This window comes from Cervus elaphus, chromosome 33 (assembly GCF_910594005.1).
Source record: "Cervus elaphus chromosome 33, mCerEla1.1, whole genome shotgun sequence".
NCBI classification, from domain to species: Eukaryota; Metazoa; Chordata; class Mammalia; order Artiodactyla; family Cervidae; genus Cervus; species Cervus elaphus.
In genome coordinates, this window is record NC_057847.1 from 17,635,210 (window position 1) to 17,661,356 (window position 26,147).

The following is a 26,147-nucleotide window of genomic DNA, read 5'->3' on the forward strand; positions in this document are numbered from 1 at the left end:
CAGCTGATTCTTACATGCAGTTACTCCATTAGCCACAAAATCCGTAGGCACCGAACACTGAGGAGGGAGATGGGCATTTCTGAGTGCAGTCCTCTCCTGCCCTCCTGAGCCAGGGTGGATGGGGTAAGAGCAGACTGAGCTCTGGTTTGAGTGTGTGATTATTTTTGTTAAACCATAATAAACACTCCAATTTGTTCAGAAGTAGAAGAAAATCAAGGACATAAAAATAGCAAGAATAAGGAAATAATAATCCACGTTGCACACAGCCATTTTTAGATTAGAGAATTATGAATCGTGCTAAAAATGAGGTCACTTTTTACTGTTTGCTCATTTATGGTGTGTGTGTGTGTAAACCCACTATAATTTCCTTCCTCAGAATTAACATGAGCACTAATTCAGGAAGCACTTCTCAAGTTTTTTTTTTTCTTTTTTTAAAGGTTATAAACAGATCCCCATCTCTAAATTTGCTGTAGCTGAACTATGCATCCTCAAAGCTGACAAGCACTCATTAGCAAACTGAACTTCAAAAATAACTTCAGAAAAAGCGATGGAAATATTCATCAAACTTTTGTAAATGAGCACAAATAACCCATTAGATGGAAAAAACCATTTATCTAACATTTGACAAGTCCTTACTATGTGTTGAGCACGTTTTTTTTAGCACTGAAATGTAGTTTCTCATCTGTTCCTCAAAACAATTCTATTTGGAAGCTAAAATCACTGAATCAACTCTATAGATGAGGAAACTGAGGTAGTGAGAGGCTCAGTGACTTGGTGGAGATTAACCAACTAGTGAGGAAGGAATCCTGGCCTCTATTCCAGGTGAATTGTTACAACAGCTTTAAATATCTACATTCTGCTTAATTATCTATAGAAAATTAAAAACTGAGATGAAAAGTAGAAAAACTATAGGAATTCAAATTACTGTTGAACACAATTCTTCATTTTTGCTTAGCAACTTTTCAAAGTCCCATATAAGACATTTATAACCAAAGGCCTTATTTATTTCATTTTTTAAATTTATTTTAATGAAATTTCAAACATGATATAGAAAGAGACTCATTTAACAAATACATATCTCTACCACTACATTTAGGGATGACTAACTTTTCTGCCGTTCTGGCAGATCTTTGGAGGTTCTCCTTTTTGATCCCATTTCCTTCCCTTTCTGACATTAGGAATAACCAATATCCTGAAATAAGCATGTATCCAATCCACTGATGTTTTACACTTTTGCTACATGCATGTGTATTCCTAAACAGTATACTGTAATGTCTGAGCACTTATAAACTTTCTATAATTTTATCACACTCTGTATACTATTCTACAACCTGCTTTTTTCATTATAGTCTTGAGATTTACCAAACATGCTGGTAAAGACAGATCTAGTTTTAAATCCTCTATGATTATTCTACATGTGACTGGATTATTTATTTATTCATGTACTTATTACTACTGGTCAGCTAAGTTTTTTTAATTTGATGGAGGAAGGGTATATGACCACTGCAATAACTTGTACTTTATTGAGGACCAGTAAAGTTGAACATTTTTCACATTTATCGAATTTCTGCCTTTATAAAATGTCTAAACCTCCTCATTCTTTTGCTATTTTAAAAAACTGATCTGTAGTCTTTAAACATTCTGGACAGTAAGGCTTTGTCAGTTGTATGTGCTGCAAGTATTTCCTCAGTCTGTTGTTTGTTTCGACTTTATAATGTCTCTTTGGCAACAGTTTTAACATTCAATGAAGCTAAAATCACTCGTAACTTTTATTCTCAGTCTATGTGTGTAATGGCAGGCATGAGCATCTCTGTGCAGTGAAATTATTCCTCACAGAGATGCATAAAGATTTCACCCTACATTTACTTCTACTTTGCTTTTAAAACACATTGCTTTCTAAAAAAATTGAAGTATAGTTGATTTACAACATTGGGTAGACTTCAGTTCTACAGCAAAATGATTTAGTGTTATATATATATATATTTCAGATTCTTTTCCACAATAGGTTATCACCACATACTGAATATAACTCCCTGTGCAGTACGCTGCCTTTGTAGCTTATTTTATGTGTAGGAGTGTGTATCTGTTAATCTCCTGATTGTAACCTGTCACCTCAGGCTTCGGTAACAAGGTTCGTTTTCTCTGTTTGTGAGCATGTCTCTGTTCTGTATACAGGCTGATTTGTGTAAATTTTAAGATTCCACATATAAGTGATATCATGTAATATTTGGCTTTCTCTGTCTGACTTACTTCATTAAGCATAATATTCTCCGGCCACAACCCCGCCCCCCGTCTTAAGCCAACTGTCGCTGACAGCCACTTGGGCTGTTGCCGTATCATGGCTATTGTAAATCCTGCTTCTGTGAACTGTATCTCTTCAAATTAGAGTTTGTTTTTTTGGGTATGTACGCAGGGTTAGGACTGCTGGGTCATACGGTAGTCCTATTTTTCGTATTTTAAGGAACCCTTCACATTCTCCACAGTCGCTGCACCGATTTATGTTCCCATCAGCAGTGTGGGAGGACTCGTTTTCCTCTACACCGTCTTCAGGGTTTACTGTTTGCAGACGTTTGGGTGACAGCCATTCTAACCAATGCGAGGTGATACTGTCGTAATTTATACTTCTCTAATAACCAGAGGTGAACAACCTTCCATAGGCCTGTTGGCTATCTGTATACCTTCATAATAATAATTACTGAAAATCATCAGAAACTCAGTGTTCAAGTTTCTTCAATTATCTTTTTTTGAGTTGGTTTGTTTGAGTACAAGGCCTGAACACTGTATTTGAATGATACATCTTCTCAGGCTTTTTAATATCTTTCTTCCTTCTTTTCATGTGTATGTTCAATAAACTGCTATTTGTCCTAAAAAGTTCTCTACATGCTGGGATTTGAAGATTGTATGCATACCCCCATATCACTTAATATGTCCTCTGTCACTGGATTGCCTATACACTAATATCTGTAGGCTTGATCTGATTTAGGATTTTCCCCCCCAAGAATATTTTATAATTTCTATTTCTTCCTAAACTGAAGAGTAAATATTAACCTAAGAAAGTATGTTATGTAAATAAAGGTTTAAGAAAGCCTGCTTAATTTCTATTAACTACACTTAGAAGACAAAGAATAAAAACTATAGGTTGCCAGAAAGAAAGCGTAGTGAAAGTGTCAGTCGCTCAGTCCTGTCCACTCTTTGCAACCCCATGGACTGTAGTCCGCCAGGCTCCTCTGTCCGCAGGTAAGAAGACTGGAGTGGGTAGCCACTCCCTTCTCTAGGGCATCTTCCCGACCCAGGGTTCAAACCCGGGTCTCCTGCATTGCAGGCAGATTTTTTACCATCTGAGCGAGCAGACACGCCCATAGGTTGCAAAAAGGTAATATTAAAAAAAAAAAACCCCTTAAATATTTATGTTTAATCCAATCATAATTTTCATAATTTTATATCATTTTGATGAAATTATTTAAGTAATATGTTACTACTCTAAATGTTATATGTACTTTTGAAAGTTATTTTACTGCCTTAATGTGAGGCTGCTGAAACATTTTGCAAAAACATTAGAATAAATATTTATACTTTGCCTTACCATATTACAGAGTCCTTCGTGAACTGTACAATCTAATGTACCGAACTTAAGCTGACCATAAAGATGCTTTGATGCTTTTCGCAGCTCTGGCAATAAAGCTCGACATGGTGGACACCACTATTGAAGGAAAAATATTCATAAGCACCAAGCCAAATGAAACCAAAAAACCACATATTTTTTTGCAACAAGCAATATGCTAAGATAAAGGATATTTATTACAGTTACAAATCTTAAGCATTTATATACTTAGTCCTTGGAAGGGCAAGTATGTCAGCCTTTCTTAAAAACAATATGTGCCAGTAGCCAAATTGAGTAACACTGTTCATTATTCAAGGTTACCCAGAAAACGTATTTGTTTTTTTTTTTTTTTCTGTCATAACAAGAGAAAACCTGAAAATGTTGAAATATGACAAATAAACATAACTTACAGGGGCAAAAAAATCAACTAGCCATGGTTCTTTTTCATTGGCAGGAAAATTCTGAGGTCCAAGTGTGGTAACATGAGAATTGACACTTTCCTTGGCAAAGGCAAGTATGTCATATAGAATCTTCTTTCCTTTGAAATAGAGAAAAAAGAGAAAAATTAAAATCTACATTTTGTCTTTTTATCCATAGAAACATTTCAAAGCTTTTATACTTGAAATATTGAAAAGAAGATAAACTTATGAACAAATTGATTTGGTGGAGGTTTTAGTGTTCTGTATACTATGTAAGTTTGCTCTGCCAGAGAAACCTTTGCTTTACACTCTGCTTCTTGCAGATCAGATAAAATGTCAAGACCTCTTTGAAAAGTTCCTTCATCCTCAGAGGGAGAATTATTGCCTCCCAATGTTCTTGGAGTTCTTTTTGCTTGCCTGAACTACTGTTATGGCCTAACTCTTAAGTCTGTTTCTTCAACCGAGACTTCTTTTATGAATTCAAGACCTGAGTTACCCAGTGGAAATATTTACACCTGGATGCCATATGAACATTTCAAACAAAATATACATTAAATCAAGTTGAGTTATTCTTCCCTAAACTTGCTCCTTTTCTCACCTTTCCTACCTTGACAATAGCGTAATCATCCACTAGGTGGTAAATCAGATTTCCTAGAGTGATTCTTGCCTTCTCTCTTTGCCTGTGTATCACAGCTCCAACCATTCTCTCTCTTACCATCTCCAACCCCAATTTAGGCTACTGCCTAAATTTAGTCTAGCCTACTGAAATAACCAAGCTGGTCTTTCTATTCTGCCTTCCTTAACTAATTCATTTTCTACACTGCTACCAGAGGCAAGTTACAAAAACATTAATCTGATTGTGTGGTCCCCTTGCTTAAAGGCCACTGCTTAAAGAATATACTCCTTGCCTTCGCAAATACTAGCTTTCTTAGGACCAGGACATAATCCATTTTCCCATGTGCCCTCTGATTTATTCACTCAATAGTTAATGTTAAGTAAAGCACCTATTATGTGTCAGGTCCTGTTTTAAATGCCATAGCGCATGCAAAATAAAAGATACACACTTTCTCCTTAAGGAGTTCATAGGCCAACAGAAAAGAAACATTTCATAAATATTTAAACAGTGATAAATGATACCACATTCTCCTTCTTCCCCGCTCTTTAGCTACTGCTGCTTGAATTGCTTCATAAATTGTTCTATCTTTGACAATCTTTTAAAAATGATTCACAGGGTCCCAATCTTGTCTCTCTATTCACCTTTGGACAAGGTCATCCTCACCTAAGGTTTCAATTACCAAAGAAAGAGTTTTAGCCCAAACTCTTCTCCTGAGACCAGGCCTATATTCAACTGTGAACCAGGGGTGTGTACTTCATGTCACCTCCTCCCCCAGTGTCCTCTTTCTTACAGAATGGTGCAATCACTCAGTTGCCAAGTCAGAAACTTGAGTTTCCTTTTCTTATCTCCCTAAGTTTAAACACAATCATCAAGTTATACTGATTTTGCATTCATTTAAAAATTGTCTAGTTCTCTTCATCTACATTACCAATCTTGTCTTACATAAATGATTACATCAGACTTCTACTTGGTTTCCCTCCCTCCAATTCTAGGCAGCCAGTTAACTTTCTAAAATGTAGAACTAGTTAAGTCACATCTCTGCTTAAATCCATAAGAGTCTTTGCTCTGTCTTCAGGGTAGAGTCCAAACTAATTTATTACCCGACAGATGAAACACACAATTGGGACCCCGGTGCCATTTCCAGTCTTAAGTCTCAGACCTTTCCACACTCCACATTCCAGTTATCCTAAAATTCTTGCCTTCTAAGAATGAATAAGGCTCGCTCTTATTTCAAAGTCCAAGAATACACTTACTGGTTCCTGTGCTTGGAACATATTTAACACTTTATTTTTAAAGAGGTGTTATTTTATTTATTTATATATATATATATTTCATATTTATATATTTATATTTTATATATTATATATATTTATTTTATTTATTACTTCTACTTGGATCTCAATGAACAGACTGCTTTCTCTAACCTCAGAAAATTACTCCATCTATGTATTCTTCCTAAGTGTAACCCATAGTCATCTTAGGGTAGGTATCTCCAAGATAGCCTTCAGTGACCCCTGTCTCAAGGACTCATACCACGGTTGTACCGGGGTTGGTGTATGTAATCAATAGAATATGGTGAGTGTGCTGGTTTATACTGTCGGAGATCAGATTATAAAAGATACTACTGCTTCTGTGCATGTGTGTCTCTCCATCATTCCTTCTGGGATAAGCAAGCAGGCCCCCAGAGAGGTCCATCCTGTGAGGAACGCAGGCCTCCTGGCGATCCCATGAGTCAGTCTGGAGCCAGATCTGCCGGCCACAGTCTAATCCTCAGGCGACTATAGTCCTTACCCACCGTGACTGCAACCTCATGAGAAAACCCGAGCCAGAAGCACTTAGCTAAGCTGTTCTCAGCTTCCTGAACACTAGAAACTGTGCTGAGTTAATAAATGGTCATTGTTTTAAACTGCTAAGTTTATACAATGGAGAACAGACAATCTGTTTAACAAGTGGTGTTGGGAAAATTGGTCAACCACTTGTAAAAGAATGAAACTAGAACACTTTCTAACACTATACACAAAAATAAACTCAAAATTGATTAAAGATCTAAGCATAAGACCAGAAACTATAAAACTCCTAGAGGAAAACAGGCAAAACACTTTCTGACAAAAATCACAGCAGAATCCTCTATGACCCGCCTCCCAGAGTAATGGAAATAAAAGCAAATATAAACAAATGGGACCTAATTAAACTTAAAAGCTTTTGCAAAACGAAGCAAACTATAAGGTGAAAAGACAGCCTTCAGAATGGGAGAAAATAATAGCATATGAAGCAACTGACAAAGAATTTATCTCAAAAATATACAAGCAGCTCCTGCAGCTTAATTCCAGAAAAATAAATGACCCAATCAAAAAATGGGCCAAAGAATTAAACAGACATTTCTCCAAAGAAGCCATACAGATGGCTAACAAACACATGAAAAGATGCTCAACATCACTCATTATCAGAGAAATGCAAATCAAACCCACAATGAGGTACTATCTCATGCTGGTCAGAATGGCTGCTATCAAAAAGTCTACAAATAATAAATGCTGGAGAGTGTGTGGAGAAAAGGGAACCCTCTTACACTGTTCGTGGGAATGCAAACTAGTACAGCCACTATGGAGAACAGTGTGGAGATTCCTTAAAAAACTGGACACAGAACTGCCATATGACCCAGTGATCCCACTGCTGGGCATACACACCGAGGAAACCAGAATTGAAAGAGACACGTGTACCCCAATGTTCATCGCAGCACTGTTTATAATAGACAGGACATGGAAGCAACCTAGATGCCCATCAGCAGACAAATGGATAAGGAAGCTATGGTACATATACACAATGGAATATTACTCAGCCATTAAAAAGAATGCATTTGAATCAGTTCTCCTGAGGAGGATGAAACTGGAGCCTATTATACAGAGTGAAGTAAGTCAGAAAGAAAAACACCAATACAGTATACTAACGCATATATATGGAATTTACAAAGATGGAAACGATGACCCTGTATCAGTTCAGTTCAGTCGCTCAGTCGTGTCCGACTCTTTGCGACCCCATGAATCGCAGCACGCCAGGCCTCCCTGTCCATCACCAACTCCCAGAGTTTACTCAAACTCATGTCCATCAAGTCGGTGATGCCATCCAGCCATTTCATCCTCTGCCGTCCCCTTCTCCTCCTGCCCCCAATCCCTCCCAGCATCAGGGTCTTTTCCAATGAGTCAACTCTTCACATCAGGTGGCCAAAGTTCTCACAAGTAGCTAGAGCTAAAATTATTTGCAGGGGCAGAGGTGGGAGATGAGGTTGGAAAACCAGGCAGAGGCAGGTTAACTTTTAACTTAACAACTATTTACTGAATTCCTGTTAGGCACCACCATTCCAGGTGCTGGAAATACAGTGGTGACCAAGACAAAGTCATTGCTCCTATGCTAGGGAATCTGAAGTTTATTCCTAACGAAATCAGAAGACTCAAGGCAGAAAAGAGACATGTGAAGGTTCCAGGTATTCTATGGTAATAAATCTGCAAAGAAAACAAATAATTAATTGTAAAGAAAAAATGTTGTGAGGCAGATAATTATCCTGGAGGATATTAGACAAGATGGAGATGATGGACCTGAAATAAGGCAGCAAGCATAGACTAGAGAAGGAATCTGAGAAATATTTCAGAGGCGGAAAAGAACAGAACACTATGAAACCTTAGGTCATTCCCAGCACTTTTACGAGGTGGCATAGTTTAGTGTAGCTCTAAGTCTAGGCTTCAGAGTCAGACATATTTGGATACAAAATCTATCTTCACCAGTTATTTTATCTTTCTGAGCCTAAGTTTCTGCCTTGCTGTGAAGATATAAATGGACATGCACAATATGCAGATAGCTTTAGGAAAACATCTCATTTATAAAAAACACTGAATAGAGGAGCCAAGATGGCGGAGGAGTAGGACGGGGAGACCACTTTCTCTCCTACAAATTCATCAAAAGAATAACTGAACGCAGAGCAAACTTCGCAAAACAACTTCGGATCGCTAGCTGAGGTCATCAGGCGCCCAGAAAAGCAGCCCATTGTCTTCGAAAGGAGGTAGGACAAAATATAAAAGATAAAAAGTGAGACAAAAGAGCTAAGGACGGAGATCCGTCCAGGGAGCTCTTAGGCGGCATTGCTTGGGGTAGGGTCCGGGCCCAAGTGCCCTGAGGACAATCGGAGGGAACTTCTGTGAGTTGCCAACTTGAACTGTGGGAGACCAAAAGAGAGAGAGTAAATTAACCGGCCCGAACACACTGCCGGCCGTTCGCAGAACAAAGAGACCGAGAAAATCCAGAGAAGAGCTCGCAGGCTGCTGACGGCCCAGCCCCGCCGGAGGCAGGAGGCAGGGGGGAGGGGAAGGTCGCGGCGAGACACAGGGCGCAGGCACCCGACCGGCGCGGGCGGGGACTGGGGCTGGGGACGCAGAGGGCGGAAGGCGCGCGCACCCGACTGGCGTCAGCGGAAACTGAGACTGGGTCCGCGGAAGGGAGGGGGCGCGCCACACCTGGGGATAGTGCGCCCACCAAGCCCCTGGCTGCCTGGACCGCTCTGACGGGGAAGGCACAGAGAGCAGGCGCAGCTTTTCCTTCCGCGCTTTTGTGGAACACCCGAGGGCTGGAACCTCGCGCAGCGCGGGGCGCGCTCCATATAGAACAGCCGGGAGCCTGAGCAGCACAGACGGAGAAAGCAGCGTCAGCCGCTCCCGGCAGCCCCAGCCCATCCCCGCAGCGCAAGCCTGTCCCCACAGCGCCAGCCTCTCCCTGCAGCGCAAGCCCCTCCCTACCCCGCAGAGCGACGGAACTAGCTACCTGAATAAGAGTCCACCTCCGCCCGCCTGTGTCAGGGCGGAAATGAGGCTCTGAAGAGACCCGCAAACAGAAGCCAAATAAACAAAGGGAACCGCTTCAGAAGGGACTGGTGCAACAGATTAAAATCCCTCTAGGAAACGCTGACTACACCGGAGGGGCCTGTAGATATCGAGAAGCGTAAGCTGGAACGAGGAGCTATCTGAAACTGAGCCGAACCCACACTGACCGCAACAGCTCCAGAGAAACTCCTAGATATAATTTTACTTTTTTCTCTTTTTTTTTTTTTTAATTTTTTTTCTTTTTTCTTTCTTCTCTTTTATTTTCCTTTAAAATCCCCTATTACTCCCCCATTACTCCTTAACTTTCATTTCCACAGACTTTTACGATTTTTTAATTAGGGGGAAAAAAAAAATTTTTTTTTTCTTTTTTTTCTTTCCTTTTTCTCTTCTATTTTCTATTTTTCTTTTTCTCTTATTTCTTTTAAAGTCCTCTAGTACTCCTCTACTACTCCTTAATTTTCATTTTCAATACACTATAACCTTACAAAAAAAAAAAGAAGAGAAGCCCTATTTTTAAACCGAAGATTATTCTCTCCCAATCTTGACTCTCTGTTTTCTACCTCAGAACACCTCTATTTCCTCCTTTCCCCTTCTCTTCCCAATCCAATTCTGTGAATCCTTGTAGGTGACTGGGCTACGGAGAACACTCTGGGAACAGACAGCTGCGTAGATCTGTCTCTCTCCTCTTGAGTCCCCCTTTTTCTCCTCCTGCTCATCTCTATCTCCCTCCTCCCTCTCCTCTTCTTCATGTAACTCTGTGAACCTCTCTGGGTGTCCCTAACGGGGGAGAATCTTTTAGCCATTAACCTAGAAGTTTTCTTATCAGGGCTGTATAGTTGGAGAAGTCCTGAGACTACAGGAAGAATAAAACTGAAATCCAGAGGCAGGAGACTTAAGCCCAAAACCTGAGAACACCAGAAAACTCCTGACTACATGGAACTTTAAGTAATAAGTGACCGTCCAAAAGCCTCCATACCTACACTGAAACCAACCACCACCCAAGAGCCAGTAAGTATTAGAGCAAGACATACCACGCAAATTCTCCAGCAACGCAGGAACATAGCCCTGAACATCAACATACAGGCTGCCCAAGGACACACCTAACACATAGACCCATCTCAAAACTCATTACTGGGCACTCCATTGCTCTCCAAAGAGAAGAAATCAAGTTCCACGCACCAGAACACTGACGCAAGCTCCCCTAACCAGGAAATCTTGACAAGCCAATCGTCTAACCCCACCCACTGGGTTAATCCTCCACAATAAAAAGGAACCACAGACCTCCAGAATACAGAAAGCCCACTCCAGATACAGCAATCTAAACAAGATGAAAAGGCAAAGAAATACCCAACAGGTAAAGGAACATGAAAAATGCCCACCAAGTCAAACAAAAGAGGAGGAGATAGGGAATCTACCTGAAAAAGAATTTAGAATAATGATAATAAAAATGATCCAAAATCTTGAAAACAAAATGGAGTTACAGATAAATAGCCTGGAAACAAAGATTGAAAAGATTCAAGAACTGTTTAATAAAGACCTAGAAGAAATAAAAAAGAGTCAATTAAAAATGAACAATGCAATGAATGAGATCAAAAACACTTTGGAGGGAACCAAGAGTAGAATAACGGAGGCAGAAGATAGGATAAGTGAGGTAGAAGATAAAATGGTGGAAATAAATGAAGCAGAGAGGAAAAAAGAAAAAAGGATCAAAAGAAATGAGGACAACCTCAGGGACCTCTGGGACACTGTGAAACGCCCCAACATTCGAATCATAGGAGTTCCAGAAGAAGAAGACAAAAAGAAAGGCCATGAGAAAATACTCGAGATAATAGCTGAAAACTTCCCTAAAATGGGGAAGGAAATAGCCACCCAAATCCAAGAAACCCAGAGTCCCAAACAGGATAAACCCAAGGCGAAACACCCCAAGACACATATTAATCAAATTAACAAAGATCAAACACAAAGAACAAATATTAAAAGCAGCAAGGGAAAAACAACAAATAACACACAAAGGGATTCCCATAAGGATAACAGCTGATCTATCAATAGAAACCCTCCAGGCCAGAAGGGAATGGCAGGACGTACTGAAAGTAATGAAAGAGAATAACCTACAACCTAGATTACTGTATCCAGCAAGGATCTCATTCAGATATGAAGGAGAATTCAAAAGCTTTACAGATAAGCAAAAGCTGAGAGAATTCAGCACCACCAAACCAGCTCTTCAACAAATGCTAAAGGATCTTCTCTAGACAGGAAATACAGAAAGGTTGTATAAACGTGAACCCAAAACAACAAAGTAAATGGCAACGGTACCACACCTATCAATAATTACCCTAAATGTAAATGGGTTGAATGCCCCAACCAAAAGACAAAGATTGGCTGAATGGATACAAAAACAAGACCCCTATATATGCTGTCTACAAGAGACCCACCTCAAAACAAGAGACACATACAGACTAAAAGTGAAGGGCTGGAAAAAAATATTTCATGCAAATGGAGACCAAAAGAAAGCAGGAGTCGCAATACTCATATCAGATAAAATAGACTTTCAAATAAAGGATGTGAAAAGAGACAAAGAAGGACACTACATAATGATCAAAGGATCAATCAAAGAAGAAGATATAACAATTATAAATATATATGCACCCAACATAGGAGCACCGCAATATGTACGGCAAACGCTAACGAGTATGAAAGAGGAAATTAATAGTAACACAATAATAGTGGGAGACTTTAATACCCCACTCACAACTATGGATAGATCAACTAAACAGAAAATTAACAAGGAAACACAAACCTTAAATGACACAATGGACCAGCTAGACCTAATTGATATCTATAGGACATTTCACCCCAAAACAATCAACTTCACCTTTTTCTCAAGTGCACACGGAACATTCTCCAGAATAGATCACATCCTGGGCCATAAATCTGGTCTTGGTAAATTCAAAAAAATTGAAATCATTCCAGTCATCTTTTCTGACCACAGTGCAGTAAGATTAGATATCAATTACAGGAAAAAAATTGTTAAAAATTCAAACATATGGAGGCTAAATAACACGCTTCTGAATAACCAACAAATCATAGAAGAAATCAAAAAAGAAATCAAAATATGTATAGAAATGAATGAAAATGAAAACACAACAACCCAAAACCTATGGGACACTGTAAAAGCAGTGCTAAGGGGAAGGTTCATAGCATTACAGGCTTACATCAAGAAACAAGAAAAAAACCAAATAAATAACCTAACTCTACACCTAAAGCAATTAGAGAAGGAAGAAATGAAGAACCCCAGAGTTAGCAGAAGGAAAGAAATCTTAAAAATCAGGGCAGAAATAAATGCAAAAGAAACTAAAGAGACCATAGCAAAAATCAACAAAGCTAAAAGCTGGTTTTTTGAAAAAATAAACAAAATTGACAAACCATTAGCAAGACTCATTAAGAAACAAAGAGAGAAAAACCAAATTAACAAAATTAGAAATGAAAATGGAGAGATCACAACAGACAACACTGAAATACAAAGGATCATAAGAGACTACTACCAGCAGCTCTATGCCAATAAAATGGACAACTTGGATGAAATGGACAAATTCTTAGAAAAGTATAACTTTCCAAAACTGAACCAGGAAGAAATAGAAGATCTTAACAGACCCATCACAAGCAAGGAAATCGAAACTGTCATCAAAAATCTTCCAGCAAACAAAAGCCCAGGACCAGATGGCTTCACAGCTGAATTCTACCAAAAATTTAGAGAGGAGTTAACACCTATCTTACTCAAACTCTTCCAGAAAATTGCAGATGAAGGTAAGCTTCCAAACTCATTCTATGAGGCCACCATCACCCTAATTCCAAAACCAGACAAAGATGCCACAAAAAAAGAAAACTACAGGCCAATATCACTGATGAACATAGATGCAAAAATCCTTAACAAAATTCTAGCAAACAGAATCCAACAACATATTAAAAAAATCATACACCATGACCAAGTGGGCTTTATCCCAGGAATGCAAGGATTCTTTAATATCCGCAAATCAATCAATGTAATACACCACATTAACAAATTGAAAGATAAAAACCATATGATTATCTCAATAGATGCAGAGAAAGCCTTTGACAAAATTCAACACTCATTTATGATTAAAACTCTCCAAAAAGCAGGAATAGAAGGAACATACCTCAACATAATAAAAGCTATATATGACAAACCCACAGCAAGCATCACCCTCAATGGTGAAAAATTGAAGGCATTTCCCCTGAAATCAGGAACAAGACAAGGGTGCCCACTCTCACCACTACTATTCAACATAGTGTTGGAAGTTCTGGCCACAGCAATCAGAGCAGAAAAAGAAGTAAAAGGAATCCAGATAGGAAAAGAAGAAGTAAAACTCTCACTGTTTGCAGATGACATGATCCTCTATATAGAAAACCCTAAAGACTCTACCAGAAAATTACTAGAGCTAATCAATGAATATAGTAAAGTTGCAGGATATAAAATTAACACACAGAAATCCCTTGCATTCCTATATACTAACAATGAAAAAACAGAAAGAGAAATTAAGGAAACAATACCATTCACCATTGCAACAAAAAGAATAAAATACTTAGGAGTATATCTACCTAAAGAAACAAAGGACCTATACATAGAAAACTATAAAACACTGATGAAAGAAATCAAAGAGGACACAAACAGATGGAGAAACATACCGTGTTCATGGATTGGAAGAATCAATATTGTGAAAATGGCTATACTACCCAAAGCAGTCTATAGATTCAATGCAATCCCTATCAAGCTACCAACGGTATTTTTCACAGAACTAGACCAAAGAATTTCACAATTTGTATGGAAATACAAAAAACCTCGAATAGCCAAAATAATCTTGAGAAAGAAGAATGGAACTGGAGGAATCAACCTGCCTGACTTCAGACTCTACTACAAAGCCACAGTCATCAAGACAGTATGGTACTGGCACAAAGACAGAAATATAGATCAATGGAACAAAATAGAAAGCCCAGAGATAAATCCACGAACCTATGGACATCTTATTTTTGACAAAGGAGGCAAGGATATACAATGGAAAAAAGACAACCTCTTTAACAAGTGGTGCTGGGAAAACTGGTCAACCACTTGTAAAAGAATGAAACTAGAACACTTTCTAACACCATACACAAAAATAAACTCAAAATGGATTAAAGATCTAAATGTAAGACCAGAAACTATAAAACTCCTAGAGGAGAACATAGGCAAAACACTCTCCGACATAAATCACAGCAAGAGCCTCTATGACCCACCTCCCAGAATATTGGAAATAAAAGCAAAACTAAACAAATGGGACCTAATGAAACTTAAAAGCTTTTGCACTACAAAGGAAACTATAAGCAAGGTGAAAAGACAGCCCTCAGATTGGGAGAAAATAATAGCAAATGAAGAAACAGACAAAGGATTAATCTCAAAAATATACAAGCAACTCCTGCAGCTCAATTCCAGAAAAATAAATGACCCAATCAAAAAATGGGCCAAAGAACTAAACAGACATTTCTCCAAAGAAGACATACAGATGGCTAACAAACACATGAAAAGATGCTCAACATCACTCATTATTAGAGAAATGCAAATCAAAACCACAATGAGGTACCATTACACGCCAGTCAGGATGGCTGCTATCCAAAAGTCTACAAGCAATAAATGCTGGAGAGGGTGTGGAGAAAAGGGAACCCTCTTACACTGTTGGTGGGAATGCAAACTAGTACAGCCGCTATGGAAAACAGTGTGGAGATTTCTTAAAAAACTGGAAATAGAACTGCCATATGACCCAGCAATCCCACTTCTGGGCATACACACTGAGGAAACCAGATCTGAAAGAGACACGTGCACCCCAATGTTCATCGCAGCACTGTTTATAATAGCCAGGACATGGAAGCAACCTAGATGCCCATCAGCAGATGAATGGATAAGGAAGCTGTGGTACATATACACCATGGAATATTACTCAGCCATTAAAAAGAATTCATTTGAACCAGTCCTAATTAGATGGATGAAGCTGGAGCCCATTATACAGAGTGAAGTAAGCCAGAAAGATAAAGAACATTACAGCATACTAACACATATATATGGAATTTAGAAAGGTGATAACGATAACCCTATATGCAAAACAGAAAAAGAGACACTGAAATACAGAACAGACTTTTGAACTTTGTGGGAGAATGTGAGGGTGGGATATTTCAAAAGAACAGCATGTATACTATCTATGGTGAAACAGATCACCAGCCCAGGTGGGATGCATGAGACAAGTGCTCCGGCCTGGTGCACTGGGAAGACCCAGAGGAATCAGGTGGAGAGGGAGGTGGGAGGGGGGATCGGGATTGGGAATACATGTAAATCCATGGCTGATGCATATCAATGTATGACAAAACCCACTGGGAAAAAAAAAAATAAAAATTAAAAAAAAAACAAAAAAAACCAAAAAAAAACAAAAAAAACAAACACTGAATAAACAGTAGTTACTGTTAAGTTTATCTTGTCTTTGTTCACATAGCTCCTTCAGTTTAGGGGACCTCACTTGTTTTCTTGTATTTGCCTGGGGAAACTGAGTGTTCAAATGTCACCTTAATTCAAATATCACCTCCTGATGCAAAAGTCTCTTTATTTGATCTTATAATTTATAATGACTATTACAATGTCCTTCATATTTTCTTAAAAATCTCCCTTTTCTCACCCCCCTGCCACTAGATGATATTTTAAACTTCCTGAGAGCAGAGTCCATATCTTACAATTTTGCATTCCTAACACCTGTAAGAATGCTTCTCACATTACAGGCATGATATAGATATCTGTTATTTACTGTCAATGTTAGTAGTTTGTGTCTATCTTTTCCTACACTTGGCCTTTTTCAGGACAGAGACAATGATCTATACCAAACCTCAGGAAATAGAACTGCACCTACATGATGCAGAGGGCTAATGTCCTGAACAAGCTGAAATGCAGAAATACAAAATCAAAATTCAAGAACACTAACAAAGCAGTTAACAGAGATTTTTGGTCATCAAGTGTTGCAAAAACATCTAACAGACTATCTAGAAATTGCCCATAGTGGTTGAGATGCTATATTAGGTACACTGAAATGGAAACGATAGGTGTTGCTTACTTTTGTCAACCAGTAAGACCCTTAAATTCTTTACTAGCCTGACAAGTCACTAGAGTTCTTACTGAAACACTGATCAAAATATTAGGTAGAAGAAAGGGATTTATTTTAAAAAGAATAAAGAAGATAAAATAACTATATATAATTAAACATATCTTTCCCTTTAAGAAACATTTACTAATAAATGAAAGCAAAGTTATTTTAAAATATTCATGTCCATATAAAACAAGGTAAAAAGTAAAATTAAAAATGAAGAAATTTTTTAATCATTTTTTCCTTCTTACCATGATGAATTTCAAATTCTTTGGTTCCTTGTCCTTTAAATACTGCCAGACATGGCTGAGAAACATAGAAGTTACTACAGACGTCTGGCGCAGAGGAACAGTCAAACTTGCCAACCTAAAGGAAAGAGAAAGTTCAATATGTTGAAAATAAAATCTTATCCATTCAATTAAATATTCATAAGGATAATCCGAAAATGACATTGCTATAAAAACAACACAGCTTCTAAACAAGTTAGTGGACCATGAAAATAAGAAACAGGAATCATTAATTTACATTTAACACTGAAACTACGTTTAGTTTAAATAATGCCTCTTGGAGATCTCAAAAACCTGAGAGGAAATTACCAAGAAAATATTAAGTTGTTTATGAAGCCCATCCTTCTAAAAACTTAGAGGATATTTATATTATCTTGACAAGGGGGAGAGAAAGAACGTCTTAAGACCGCAGAAGCAGAAATAATAAAAAGATCGACATTTTCATACAGTGTGGGAAAAAAGCTAGTAGGCAAATGATAAACCAAGGAAAAATATTTGCACCATTTAAGACAGAGGATTTCTATTAAGAAATAAAAGATAAACATCCCATCAGGAGAAAGAAAGTGGGGTAGAGACATACATAGAAAATAAAGTAGAAAGCAAATAAATAAAAAGGAGTATTATTAACATCTCCCTTCTGGCCTATCCAAGCACTGCTGCTTATAAAGAGTGTAACACCAGGCCTGGCACTGGTGTAGGGAAGTGGTCACTCCCACGCTGTCAGTAAGAAGGCAGGCTCGATAATGAGGACAGAAAACTTTTAAGAAAATATAACCTTGGCTCAAAAAATTCCTCATAGTGCATTTTTCCAGTGTATCTTTCTGACATAGAAATGGAAACAACTGAAAGTTACCAGTAAGACAGAACAGGTTAAACAATTATAGTGCAGCCATACAGTGAGATACTACTCCGTCTCTGGATGATGACTGATACACAGATGTACACAAAAATATACACATCAATATGTATTACACTGGTATGTAGAAAGGTTTTTAATCACTAAATGGAAAATTTTACAGAAGAGAATAAAAGCATACATATAAATTTACATGTGTATGTCTATTACCATGGCCATTACAATATGAATATAGGTGCACATATATAGATATGTGCACGTGCTAACACAAACCCACGTTTAAAAAGCCTCAAGAGTTATTAACAGGAAATTCTTAACAGTGGTGAAAATATGGATAATTTTTAGATCTAACTCATTTTTGTACTTATTTATAATATCTTAATTTAAAATAACGAACATGAATTACTTATATAAAGAAACAAGTACTTAAAAAAGGCTATAGTTTTCTGCATTCCAGAAAAACTATATCATATAGCTTTATCACATACCAACTGCTCAAGAGTAATGAAGGTTAAACTTTTTCAGATATCATTTTAATTTTCAGTAGAAAAAAAAAATAGAAGAACAAAAGCATTTAGGGGTTTCTAAATTTAGAACTCAACTAAACATCTTAATGTTATTTAAAACATAACTTTATGTACTAAATTAAGACAGCACAAAAGCAGAAGGGTAGGCAGAATACATTTTTCTTACTTGAATATGTTCATTTTTAAGTAGAGTTTTTAGTTTCTTCAACTCAGGATCGTTTGAATTTTCATTTTGTCCAAAGTGAAAAAACAAGAGCCACCGATGATGAGCTAAACGATCCTTAAAAGTGATTTAAAAAGAAAGTGGTAAAGGGAAAGAAACAAGAGATGAGAAATCCTAAGAGTTCTAATCTTTATTTCTTTAACTATCCTACCCATTACTTCAAAATACTGTCTAAAATTCAGACCCACTCATATTCTTATTTTGTAGTTTATATATAAACCAATTATACAGTACTATAGAAAGAAAACAGCCACTAAATCATGAAATCTTAAGGTAGATGACTGTGCTAAGAAAAAACATGGTTTTAATGACACAGCTAAAAAGCTGAAAGGTGGGGAAGTCAGATTTTTTTCAGGTTTAACATAATGTTTCATAGGGATATAGACTTAGAAAACTCTGGGATCAATAAGTAGAAGAAATTAATTGATTCTACTACAAGCTGAATGTTTCTAAAGCTGCTCTGTAATTCTCAGTGAACAACACAAATTGTTCTGTAGGAGGAACACAGAGCTCCAGATCAGATTCAAAGTTGCTTTGTGGTCAGTATCTTGTCTTTTCTGGTGCTCTTCCTGAACTTGCCTTCAGGACTAGTTACACAAAGCTATAGGTCCACCCTCAAGTTGCAATCCCAGCAAACCTGGCATTAAGAGTTTAACCTGGAATCAACTGATAATGTTAAGATCTGAAATGTTATCAATATTTGCTACTATTTATTATTAAAAAAAAAATTACCTGTAGTGTATTTGCTGAAAGGAGTTCAAAATCTGGAAGATTATGCATTATTTCCAAATAAATTTCTTTAGCATCCAATGAATTAAGAAACTAAAATAAGAGAATCATATTGTTATTTTTTAAATCAAAATTTGAGTACTTCAGTATCTTAGTTTTTCAGTTTTCAGAGAAAGAACTTTTAAGAAAAAACCACAGAAGTAACACAGTTTTCAAGCTATTTATCCTAAATGTTTTCCTTTTCAAAAAAAGACAGTATATCATATTTTGGCAATTATTAAAGAGTTATATAACTGGGTTGTTTCTTTAAAAATAGTGATGCAAAATAAATTTCATTATTAGGCGTTTTATTACCTGGAATGTTCTGCTAACTCTGCTGGGTATTCTATGATAATCCTCAAAATAACCTTGAGTGAACTGGGGCTCACTGGTGGGAAAAGCTGTATCATATTCAATCTAATTTTAATGCTAACCATGTTTTACAGAATGCCAGTGCTTTACAAATTTTCTAAAAATTGTTAAAACAATAGAATATTTGACGATCTAATACGATGCTTTATGGGCTTCCCTGGTGGCTCAGTGGTAAAGAATCTGCCTGTAATGCAGGAGACCAGGGTTTGATCCCTGGGTTGGGAAGATCCCCTGGAGGAGGGCAAAGCAACCCACTGCAGTACTTTTGCCTGGAGAGTTCCATGGACAGAGGAGCCTGGCGGGCTACAGTCCACGGTGTTGCACAGAGCTGGACGTGACTGACGCAAGTAAGCAGCAGCAGCAAGATGCTTCATATCCCAATTAATACTGGCAGAGAGTGCAGAGGAACTGAAGAGCCTCTTGATGAAAGTGAAAGAGGAGAGTGAAAAAGTTGACTTAAAGCTCAACATTCAAAAAACTAAGATCATGGCATCCAGTCCCATCACTTCATGGGAAATAGATGGGGAAACAGTGGCTGACTTTTTGGGGGCTCTGAAATGACTGCAGATGGTGAGTGTAGCCATGAAATTAAAAGACGCTTACTCCTTGGAAGGAAAGTTATGACCAACCTAGACAGCATATTAAAAAGCAAAGACATTACTTTGCCAACAAAGGTCCGTCTAGTCAAGGCTATGGTTTTTCCAGTAGTCATGTATGGATATGAGAGTTGGATTATAAAGAAAGCTGAGCACAAAAGACTTGATGCTTCTGAACTGTGGTGTTGGAGAAGACTCTTGAGAGTCCCTTGGACTGCAAGGAGATCCAACCAGTCCATCCTAAAGGAGATCAGTCCTGAGTGTTCATTGGAGGGACTGATGTTGAAGCTGAAACTCCAATACTTTGGCCACCTGGTGAGAAGAGCTGACTCACTGGAACAGACCCTGATGCTGTGAAAGATCGAGGGCAGGAGGAGAAGGGGACAGCAGAGGATGAGATGATTGGATGGCATCATCAACTCAATGGACATGAGTTTGGGTGAACTCCAGGAGTTGGTGATGGATAGGGAGGCCTGGCGTGCTGTGGTCCATGGGGTCGCAAAGTGTCGGACATGACTGGTGACAACTGAACTGAATTGAAGGAATTAAGAAAAACTTATGGGAAAACTGGAATGGACCTTGTTTATTATAGAGGTTTATAGAAATAAAGGCCCTGAACCAAACCACTGAGGAATTTTGCAGGGTAAAATGTATATACGTAAAATATGTATTTTAAATTAAATACACTTTACATCTAGGTCTGTTATTTAAAATGCAAACAACTGAAATAGACACATCTCAATTCTAACAACTGTCTATTTCTGTCCATATTTTATCCTCAGCATATTTTTTTTCATGGAACTCTCTTTGCCAGTCTAATTCTCATGGAAGCAGCTGCTGTTACCAAAAGTGTAGCAGCAGTTACAGGGGTTGATCAGTTTACTGTCTATCTTTAAACTATTTTCTTGACAATTCAAATATCACCTCAAAGATATAAAACTCTATTAAAAACCTGTAGAAACTATTACTGTATTCAGTTCAATTATGTTCAACATGAGAACACAATCAAATGGATAGAAACAATGTCTATAAGAATAGAAAACTCGGTTTTTCTGCTTAAAAAAAATCTATAGCATACTCTCAAAAACCTATGAAATAATTTGTTACCAAAGGGCTTAAAAGGTCAAAACAGAAAGCTTTCCTGTTTCAGTACTATAAAGCTTATTCACTTTACTCACAGTCATCAAAAATTTTATGTAATTTATAAATTCACTAGAACTTCATTTTAAATCTATTTTAGAGTAAAATTTGGTAGTTTTATTTACAAGGGTATTGTGCGGCCTCTAAATTTCACCTGCCAAACGTATTTAGCTAGCATAGTATTTTACATTTTTAAAAAACTTGAATGCTTTTAGGAGGGACAAGGACTTTAATTCATCACCCTGTGTTATCACACGTCTAACATCACTTATTTATGTTTCCTGAGATCATATCTGAGCTTGCTGTTTTAACCAAAAAGTCCCAAGGTCTCACTGAAAAATGAGATTGTTGTACTGAAGGCAAGAGCCTATGTTTAGTGTTGACTAGAGTACAGGAAATCCTCATGAGCTAATGGCACAGTGTAAAATAAACCCAGGTTTTCTGGGAAATCTGGCAACATGAACTGAATTTGCAATTGCTACCACCATCTCATTCTATATAGATAATGGAAGAACTGCACAAAGGTGAACAAGACAGTTCATTATAACACTACTTGTAATCATGAAAAAGTAGAAATTTAAATACCTATCCAGAGAGGACTGGTTAAACTCATTATGTTACATTTAGTCAATTAATTAGTTTCTAGGAATGTGATGCACACATTCACAGGAATTATCATACATACTACTACTCAGGGACACACACACACACACACACACACACACACAGAGTATAAAGCACTTAAGCAGGCACTAAATGGGCTTCACACACACACACAGTATAAAGCCCTTAAGCAGGCACTAAATGGGCTTCACACACACACACAGTATAAAGCACTTAAGCAGGCACTAAATGGGCTTCACACACACACACAGTATAAAGCACTTAAGCAGGCACTAAATGGGCTTCACACACACACACACACACACACAGTATAAAGCACTTAAGCAGGCACTAAATGGGCTTCACACACACACACACACACAGTATAAAGCACTTAAGCAGGCACTAAATGGGCTTCACACACACACACAGTATAAAGCACTTAAGCAGGCACTAAATGGGCTTCACACACACACACAGTATAAAGCACTTAAGCAGGCACTAAATGGGCTTCACACACACACACACACACACACACACACACACACACACACACACACACACACACACACACACACACACACACACACAGTATAAAGCACTTAAGCAGGCACTAAATGGGCTTCACACACACACACACACACACACAGAGTATAAAGCACTTAAGCAGGCACTAAATGGGCTTCACACACACACACACACACACACACACACGCACAGTATAAAGCACTTAAGCAGGCACTAAATGGGCTTCCCCTGTGGCTTAGCTGGTAAAGGGTCCGCCTGTAATGTGGGAGACCTGGGTTCGATCCCTGGGTTGGGAAGATCCCCGGGAGAATGGAAAGGCTACCCACTCCAGGATTCTGGCACTATATATAGTACTTATGTGCCAGATACTCTTCTACGCCCTTAGGATATGTCAGTGAAAAATTCAAACTTAAAATTTACTGCAAGAGAATAAATATAGTATATAAGGTGAAAGAATAAATATATAAGGTGATAAGTACAATAAGGTGGATTATGAAAGACTGTAAAGAGATCCAACTATTTTCCTGATGAATAGGGTATAGGTTATAAGATATGGGAAAAAGAGGGGTCAAGAATGACTCCAAGGTATTTGGCCTTAATCATAAAAGATGAAGCTTTCATTAACTGAGATGGGGAAAAAACTAGGTAGAACAGATGTATGGGGAAATATCAGGAGTATAGTTACAGACACCTAAGTTTGAAACATCAATTAATATCCCAGGGGAGATACTGAACAGGCTGGAGAATAAGCATGTCTGTAGTGGAGGGCAGAGGTCTGGGCCAAAGGCAAAGCTGGTGAGTTGTCTGCATGAAGTCATAATTTCATACACATATAAGCAGAGATCTGGAAGGGTATGTACCAAGATTTGATGGTGCCTGCCTGTGGGTGATTTAGTTTTAACAAATTTCAAATCTTTCTTTACACATTTATAAATCAAATATGAATTTCTATAATGAATACATGTAATCTATGTCAATATAAAAAAAAAAAAACAGAAAACTACAGGTAGTTTGTCTTATATTAGAATCTTTTTTTGTGGGTTCTCTAGAGACCTATCTGATATCCCAGTATTTGTTTCAGCTCCTTGACAGCTATCTTGAACCTCAGCTTCTTCATTCATAAAATTAGGAAGGTGAACCAGACCAGTAGATCACCAAACTAAGTTTATATCAGAGTCAAACAGGAGGCTTTAAAAAAAACAGACACCAGATCCCAGCTAAACCTACCAATAATCTATATTTTAACATTAAAAAATATAGAAATAAATGGAAACCAATAAATATTCATTTAACCTAACAATGTATTCCTTAACCTTTGGGATTATTAAAAGTGCAGTTTAAAAATAATCCTTACAGTGTAACTTTATAAACTGAAGTATTAAACAGAATCCCAAATATTAAGTATTTGTTCTAAATAAACTAAGTGTTCCATAATCAGATGATATAAACTGGTTCACTTTTTTTTGCTCATTGTTTACAAAATGATATATTTGAATACATGTGTTATGTATCTATATGTAAAGAAATTAAAGGGATTCATACCAAAATACCGCTTTTCTCTTTGTTATTTAAAGTGGCTCCAGGAGGAAAATAGGCAGTAGTACTTGTTGTAATATCCAAACTCTTACAAAGGTTGTCCTGGGTGGCACAGTCCACCCATCCTACATTAACAAGACCATCCTAAAATGAAAAGAAAAAATAAGTTGAAAAAAAAAGTTAAAAGGATTTATATTTAGCAAAAATACAACTTCACTACCATAAAAATTAAACTTTTAAAAAGAACATAAAAAATGATGCAGATTTGAATAACATGATTAATAAATTTGATCAAATAGATATAAAAATTACACCTCACATAGGAAACATTTTAAAGCATACATAGAACACTAAAAATCTTTGTAAAACAAACAAAATCTTGGCAAACTCCCAACCCACAAGGACAGTTTTAATAGTGTTAAAGTATCAACACATAGACTGTACTCCCTGACCATAATATGATGAAAGCTAAGTAAGTAAAATAACAAAACAACAAAAAATTATGGTTTGGAAATGACAAAAACACTAACTCTCTGGTTAAAGAGGAACTCATAATTAAATTATGAAATATTTAGGAGTGAATGAAATATATATTGAACATGTTAAAATATATTGAACACAGCCAATCAGTTAGAAAGACGCTTATAACTATGAATACATTGATCAGAAAACAAGGAAGATTACAAACAAGCGAGTTAAATGTTCAAGAAACCAGCAAAGAAACTATCTGGAATCAGTTTTTAAATGTGTTTCTTAACATGGTGATGCAGTTTTGCAAAATAATTGATGCTTACCAACATACCACTTAACCTGAGACGTGTCTGTGAGGTCAAACAATCTGGGGGGAAAAAAGAAACTTATGAGGAAATTTCAGCTATTAATGATTAAATCTATACTTTTCATTTGCTGCAAACCATGATGTTGATTCTAAGGCAATTAACTGGGCTGTGCTGGTAAATACTGAGACTGTTATTTACTAGGCAGACACAGAGGTCAATGTCTCATTCTTCTCCCTCCTGACCTCTTTTCCCTCCCTTCCCTCCCTCTTCTGTTCTCCCCTCTTAGTTTCTCAGGATTTCCAGCCAAAGAAAAGAGAAGGCATTCCCTCTCAAGCACCTCTTTAAGATCTTATTCTAAAATAGCTCCTCCTATCAACAGTCCCCTTGAACCAAGGATCTCATAATCTGGGGTAACAAAACGTAATGGACCTATCTGATTAACATATACAACAAATTCTTAAAATACAGTACAATCTTAAATAGCTTCTTTACTCTTTCTTCACCCTTATGGCAGAAAGTGAAGAGGAAATGAAGAGCCTCTTGATAAAAGTGAAAGAGGAGAGTGAAAAAGCTGGCTTAAAACTCAACACTGAGAAAACTAAGATCATGGCATCCAGTCCCATCACTTCAGGGCAAATAGATGGGGAAACAACTGCAACAGTGAGAGACTTTATTTTCTTGTGCTCCAAAATCACTGTAGATGGTGACTGCAGCCATGAAATTAAAAGACGCTTGCTCCTTGGAAGAAAAGCTACGACCAACCTAGATAGTATATTAAAAAGCAGAGACATTACTTTGCCAACAAAGGTCCATCTAGTCAAAGCTATGGTTTTTCCAGTGGTCATGTATGGATGTGAGAGTTGGGCTATAAAGAAAGCTGAGTGCCGAAGAATTGATGCTTTTGAAGTGTGGTGTTGGAGAAGACTCTTGAGAGTCCCTTGGACTGCAAGGAGATCCAACCAGTCCATCCTAAAGGAGATCAGTCCTGGGTGTTCATTGGAAGGACTGATGCTGAAGCTCTAGTACTTTGGCAACCTGATGTGAAGAACTGACTCATTAGAAAAGAACCTGATGCTGGGAAAGACTGAAGGCAGGAGGAGAAGGGGACGACAGAGGATGAGATGGTTAGATGGCATCACTGACTCAATTGAACATGCGTTTGAGCAAGCTTTGGGAGTTGGTGATGGACAGGAAAGCCTGGTGTGCTGCAGTCCATGGGGTCACAAAGAGTCAGACACAACTGAACAACTGAACGGAAC

At 37.6% G+C, this 26,147-nt stretch overlaps 1 protein-coding gene across 2 annotated transcripts in view; it reads right to left on the reverse strand.

Annotated features, from left to right (window-relative positions):
* DNAJC10 (DnaJ heat shock protein family (Hsp40) member C10) overlaps positions 1-26,147 on the reverse strand; it is a 62,038-nt gene that overhangs the window by 13,310 nt on the left and 22,581 nt on the right. For both annotated transcript variants that reach the window (XM_043894266.1, XM_043894265.1), the window contains exons 10-16: positions 24,904-24,947; positions 24,116-24,253; positions 19,299-19,388; positions 18,510-18,623; positions 16,925-17,039; positions 4,012-4,139; positions 3,584-3,700 (exon numbers count right to left, since the gene is read on the reverse strand). In XM_043894266.1, coding sequence (XP_043750201.1) covers positions 3,584-3,700; positions 4,012-4,139; positions 16,925-17,039; positions 18,510-18,623; positions 19,299-19,388; positions 24,116-24,253; positions 24,904-24,947 — 746 coding nt within the window. The remainder of the gene's footprint in view (positions 1-3,583; positions 3,701-4,011; positions 4,140-16,924; positions 17,040-18,509; positions 18,624-19,298; positions 19,389-24,115; positions 24,254-24,903; positions 24,948-26,147) is intronic.